Raw genomic sequence first — 6,374 nt, 5'->3', positions numbered from 1 at the left:
ATGATCATCTGCGTCTTTTGTAAAAAGGTATTGGTCACATTAAGAGGCTATGTACTACATTGCAGAGTGCATAAGAATGAGCCTTGTTGTATTTTTAAATGTGTTGGCGCCAATTGCAGCCAAACATTCACCACGTACTCTGCTTTCAAGGGGCATTTTTATCGTGTGCACAATGCACCTGCACTTCAAGCTACTCCTAAAGCTCTTGTTGCAGATTTAAAATGTGCAGTTTCATTATGTGCCCGCCATTTTCAAACAGTGAAAGAGCTAGTGTCTCACTTAAATGATCATATTGCAGAGGGCAGGTCTGTGTCATGTCCAGTAAGTGGTTGTAAGCATATGTTTACAAAAAAGTCATCATTTACTTCTCACATGTGTAGGAAGCATAAAGCTTGTTCCCCAGATGGTATTGATGACATGTACAAGGAATCTCGTCCTCAGCCCCCAAATGACAGTACAGAATATTCAGAAAACACACATGAAACCATGGCATCTGCTAGTTCAGCCAGTGATATGCCAGAGAAGGATAGTCATTCTTATCTCAGAAACATGTGTCTCTTTTACCTTAAACAGCTACTCAGCTACTTTGAAGAGAAGGAGGAGTCCATGCTTCTCTGTGTTGAAGATACATGTCTGGCAGATGAGGTACAACTGGAGCAAGTGCCTCTGACACCCACTATTATCATGTGTGGTGAGTCTGTTTCATAGCTCTCTCTCCCTCTTTTTTTTTTTAAGTGCATTTTTTATAGAATGTCATGTGACTGCCGTGTTTATTCATATAACCTGTTAAATAATTTCTTCACAGGACAGTCCTGCTATTCCTCAAGAAGATACATGCTGAGTGTTGATCGGCACCTCGTCAGCACAAACATATCCTCCTTCATTTCTGCACTGTGCCTCATGTTCGGGAGCTACTACAATTTCAACATCCATTATCCATCTGAGCTGGCTTCCACTTTAGAGTTTCTTCAGAGGTGAACAAATATGGCTTTGTTATTTCTTATAACTGAGACTCTGGGATCTGGAGTCTGGCTTTGATGTGGTTCGAGTCCAGGTCTGGCTCTGAGTCTCGGTCGGCTTTGGAGCCGGTTTCAGTTGTTTTTTCTGTTTTTTGTTGTTGTTGTTTTTGTTTGTTTGGTTTTTTTAAATACATTAACAGTCTGAATCTGGGTCCAAGCCTGGCCGAGACTCAGGGCTAGACCAAGCGTCAACTGACGTCTGACTACCTATAACCTTTGCTTTGGATTTTAACAATGCTAAAGTGTGACATATCACTGCAGAAGACACTCGTGAAGGGTGCCAATACTTTTGACCATGCATTGTTCACTTCCCCACAGCATTTTGGTTATACTTTGTCTTGAACGTGGTCATGGCCATGACTGTATATATATGTATATACTTAATTTTTACTTACTTTGTATGTGTATTTTAACTGATCAATTATAAAAATGCTTAATAAACTTTTATATGATTGTTATTCTACAGGTGTTTCTTCTCCATAAACCCAGAAAAAGGAACCAAAGTAGAGAACAAAAACTCAAAGCGTCGTCTCAGTGTGAACCCTCGAGTCCTCACCCTGATTTAGGATCTCGCCGACCACGAGTGGCGCTAAGCCTAAATCTTGACTCTCTGTGGACTGTTACTTTTACTTTGTTAATTTTGTTCCACAATGTGTACTGGAACCTTTTACTGGTCGAATGCATGAAGCCAATTCATGAAGATGTTCTTTCTTTGTAGGAATGTTCTTTATTTACATAAGAAAAGAAAAAAAACAGCATGCGGCTACTGCAGTGTTTCTAGACCACATGTGTAGGTTTGTTTCACCACGTGGTTTTGCTGATGTTTTCTGACCAGGGCCATGGTTGTGGTGACAGCAGGGTGTGTGTTGCGTTGCACGGTGATTATGATCATTTTTGGCACAATATGTGTTTTTTGTTTTAAAGTCTTAACAGGTTATTTAACTTTTTCTGGTGGAGGGTCTAACAAATGCTTGTTTCATGAACATGGTTCTTGCTTTGCAGGAATGTTCCACAGCTTTTATAGCCTATATTTTGATTGAATTGTGTAGTTGCTGTGTGCCTTGCATATTGTGTTAGTTGGAAAAATGGATCCATTTGCTGTCATTTTGCTAATGTGGCTGCAAAATAAATTTCCCAAAAGTGATATTTTCCTCTCTTGTGTTTTCTCATGTGTATTTTTGCATGTTTGGGTGTAGGCGTAGCAGTAAGAAATTTGCTGGGTTATGGTTAAAATTTTACATTAAAACATATAATATTCAGCATAGATCTTATGTATAATTTACAGAGCAGCTCCATTTAATATGCACAGTTTCACCGTAGTTCTACCATTTTAAATTAGTTCTTTGTACGATATTTCCCTGTTAATTTTGCAGTTTATGGATCCACAAAAAGCATTTATTACTTGTAAAAGATACAGGAAATAGTGTATTTATATATCACATCTATGTGTGAAATTAACTTCTTTTTCCTGTAGATTTAACAGTTTTAATCTGAGATTCATTCACTGTAAATCAATTTACAAGTTGCATCTGTAAAGCGTTTTTACAGGAAGTCCCTGGTAACCCCAGCTGCCAGGGTTTTCCTGTAAAAACAGCACGTTTTTTTTTTACAGTGTACGTCTGCAGTCTGTCCTCTCCTCGCTTCCAGTTTCTGTAAAAGCATGTCATCCATTGCCTGCTTTCTCTCTCTGGCTGCAGAGTGGCACTGTGGTGACGCAGGAAACACTGAGGATGTGGAGTGTGTGGGGTCGGAGAGGGAGACGGGGGTCGTGTTGAGGAGAGGAGGGGGTCTCTGGCTGGTGATGAAGAGTGCATTGTTTCAGGCCCAGAGCCGCTGCCCTCCTGTGCTGGTACTTCTGTTGTGTTGCTATTCAGTGTGCAAAGAGAACAACAAAGATTTGGTTATGAAGATCAGCTTTTTTTTGTGCGACAGCATGTTTTTGTAATGTGCACGAACTGTGCGTATCTATAGACGCACAGAGGAAAGAGGAAGCTTCATTGTGGGGGGGGGGGGCGTCTGATGTGAGCTTCATATTTCACTTTCACAGCAACATAAAACATGGACGTAGCAACAAAAGTGTGCAATGGTCTCATTAATAACACACACAAGCGGCCTCTGGGTGAACAAACGACAAAGCTTGTCGTTGGCTGTGTGGGCAGCAGCAGGCTAGCCACTGCTACCACACAACAATGTTAGCTTAATGCTACTCTCTGTGTCTCTCTGTGTTCGGCAAACCTGGAAGGATTTTCCATTTCTACTAACGCCGTGAATTATTTCTGGACTTTCAGAAGGAGCGATCCAGTTTAAGGCCACTGCTAATCTCATTGTCACGTTTCATTCATACAGATCATTGTGGAGTTGAGAGAGAGCCAGCCCATCCTCGCTACGTTTTACAGAAACATCACAGAGATCCTTTCAACCGGCTGCATGTCTGTGTGAGACTGTGGAGCCTCTGACTGGAAGATTTCTCTTCCCTTTGCTTGTCTTGAGCCAAAACCACGGTCAGGGACTCCTCACACCCCCACGTGGACTGTTCTCCCCGCTGGCCTCTGCAAACAGGTTCTACAACATTTTGCACAGGTTCTGCATCAGCGTCCCCCCAGGTCATCAGTCTGCTAAGCCCAGAATGAGAATATGTTGCTCATACTGTATTTTTTCTTCTATATGTTTTAATATATAAATATTTAAACATACTTCATCCATTTGTTGAACCAACTGCCATACAGTTTCCCTCCTCGTACTCTTGCTGCGGACTGACTGACTCTGTCGCCCTTTAACATTTATTTATTGTGACTTTTAACCTGCTGTATCTGTTTGATCCTTTTTGCAGGTTTTTGTTGTATTTTGATCATTTTTTATTTGGTCTTAAATTATTTGACTGTTTTCACCTTCGTCACCTTCACCATAGCTTTAAGCAGCCCTGTGAGTTTGGAAGAATCTGCTCTGAAAAGGTGAATATTTGATGTTTTGCAGATGTGCATACTGAAAGTTGTAGCTTGCTGTGGTCACTTTTATAATGTCAGCACTGCTAAAATTCCAGTTTGAGGCAAAGTGCTGAAATTTGAAAACCATCTAAAAAATGTTGTGTTTGTTTATTATTTACCAGAATTTGATCTGTGAACATGCGACTCATATTTCAACACAACAGCTTGTGTTTGTGCAGAGGGGGCAGCCGCTCCGAGGTCATTCTGATCTCCTTATGCACCGGTCTTCCCACTGTGTGTTCAATTTGCTGCAGTTTTACAAGAAATAAGAAAAATAATCATAACAAGATGTTTCACCTGTTGTGAAACTAAATTGCCTTCCAGCCACCCGGTGAAGTGTGGGTTAAGAGGGATTAAATGAGTAGTTAGAGAAGCCTGACAGCGGCGGATCAGCTCCGGCCTCCTGTTCAAGCTCTCACTCCACCTCTCTCTCTCTCACACGCACAAACAAACAGGAAGTCGTGTGGAGCAGCAAAGACGGCGTGAAGCAAACAGGATTACATACAAGTCATCTTTTACTGACACAGAGTAAAAAGCAAAATCAAAAATCAAATAATGACCTCAGAGGTGCCTCACCTCGTCATCGAGCCGGTCGTCAGGGTCACTGGGGTGTTCGGGTTTAGTTACTGGGATTAAAATAAAGCTCAGTGTTGGTGTGTTTGCAGTCTGATGTTTGGATCCACCGCTGCGCTGAAACCGAGCTTCCTGAATGAGCCACAGATCACAGCATGGTGTTAAAGCATCTTCTAATTAAAGTCAGTGATGCTCATACGCGCCGCTTACAACACTTTAAATGTTTGATGGCACCGCCGAGGTTTTCCAATAAAGATTTTCTCTTTTTTTGAAGAAAACTGGAGAGATGAGTTTCTATTAAGAGGGAATATGAGAAGCTGAATCATCTGATTCGATCCAGCAGCGCTGCTTTAAACTCTGCTTTCATCAAGTTTTTGAGTTTAGACTCTGTAGCTGTACACACAGTGACAAAATATTACGAACATATATGCTTTGCACAGATGGACTGTCCTGAAACACAAAGTTGGCAGAGTAAGGTCTGTGTGTGAGGGCTTTAACGATTAAACATCTGATTGCAGCAGCACTCTCAGGTGATTCTGACTGATGCCATAGTTTGTCCATGAAATGCTGCGTGTGGGTCACAAATTTATGCGGTTCTTTTAAATATGGGTAAAGTCTGTTACCATTTTATTTTATTAGCAAATCACCATAATTGTATCATGTAATTGATTCATCAAATCTGACCTCCCAGATTTCGAAGGGTCCCGTTACAGCGGAGCAGCCGGGGTGTTGTGGTGCAGACACGGGAAAGAAAACTAAGTATAGCAAAAAGCTGTTTATTAGCCTGACAGCACAACAGAAAACAAGGCGAGGTGAACTGGGGAAAAACGAAACTAAGTAAAATGAAACATGAAGACGTGAAAAATCCACAGACATGAGATGAGCTGAACAAACAACCTGACACTGAACAGAGGCAGACAGAGGACCTAAATACACAGAATGAGAGAAGAGGAAACACAGCTGACACAAACAACATGACGCCACAGGGGCAGCAAAACTAAACACACTGAACATGGAAACACAAGACTTTCAAAATAAAACAGGAAACATGGGGAGAGATACACTGAGACAAAGGAGAGAGAGAGAGAAACTGAACCACAGAGGACATGAGAAGGAGGGAACGAGACATGAGGAAACATTCATGGATATACGTGACAGACAGGAGACATGAGCACGAGGAGGAAACACACCAACAGGGACAGAGGATAGAGACACAAGGAAGACCCACACAGACAAGCAGGAAAAGACCCATAAACAGGGAGCCACAGATGATAACAGAAACTAGACCAGGCTGGCAAGCTCCAGTCCTCGAGGGCCTGAAACCTTTAAATGTGTCCCTGCTGCAACACACCTGGATACAGTTTGCAAGACTGACTGCTGAGAAGGCAACCCCTCACCCTGCTCAAGTAAACTGAAGTAAATATAAGTGTTTGAAATTTTTTACTTTTATTGCACCATGTTCATTCACTAATGAGCTGCTGTGACATGAATCAAATGGCTGAATTTCCACCTCAGCATGCAGTCAGTCTTACTAATGACCTGCTAATTTTATCCAGGTGTGCCGCAACAGGGACACATGGAAGAGTTTCAGGACAGCGGCCCTCGAGGACTGGAGTTTGAGACCTGTGAACTAGACTAAACTCAACTAAGACAAACTAATAATAACTAGAACTTAACATTATCTCAATATCTCATAAGCCCCTGATGGATCCACTCATGAAGCAGCGCAGTTATTCTTGTTTCTAGAGCGAGCTTAGCTTTAGTTTGTTCTCTTGTGCCACACCCCACACCCTCTAAA

At 41.8% G+C, this 6,374-nt stretch overlaps 1 protein-coding gene across 1 annotated transcript; it reads left to right on the top strand.

Moving 5' to 3' along the window:
* LOC146632906 (uncharacterized) lies at nt 1–1,585 on the top strand. Its single transcript, XM_085354774.1, has 3 exons — nt 1–691; nt 806–974; nt 1,486–1,585. Exons 1-3 carry the CDS (start codon nt 1–3, stop codon nt 1,583–1,585), a joined length of 960 nt encoding a protein of 319 aa, XP_085210900.1.
* The last annotated feature ends 4,789 nt before the right edge of the window (nt 1,586–6,374 follow it).

Source organism: Diplotaxodon limnothrissa, linkage group LG5 (genome assembly GCF_057381915.1).
Source record: "Diplotaxodon limnothrissa isolate DT_005_m linkage group LG5, D_limnothrissa_male_GT1.1, whole genome shotgun sequence".
NCBI classification, from domain to species: domain Eukaryota; kingdom Metazoa; phylum Chordata; class Actinopteri; order Cichliformes; family Cichlidae; genus Diplotaxodon; species Diplotaxodon limnothrissa.
The sequence above is the reverse complement of the archived record's forward strand: the minus strand, read 5'-3'. Positions and strand labels throughout refer to the sequence as shown.

What these genes read in the sequence shown, in the direction of transcription:
- LOC146632906 (XM_085354774.1), top strand. Translation starts at nt 1, where the DNA reads ATGATCATCTGCGTCTTTTGTAAAAAGGTATTGGTCACATTAAGAGGC. An exon ending in ACCCACTATTATCATGTGTG is followed by an intron (nt 692 to 805) that starts GTGAGTCTGTTT and finishes ATTTCTTCACAG; the next exon opens with GACAGTCCTGCTATTCCTCA. An exon ending in ACTTTAGAGTTTCTTCAGAG is followed by an intron (nt 975 to 1,485) that starts GTGAACAAATAT and finishes GTTATTCTACAG; the next exon opens with GTGTTTCTTCTCCATAAACC.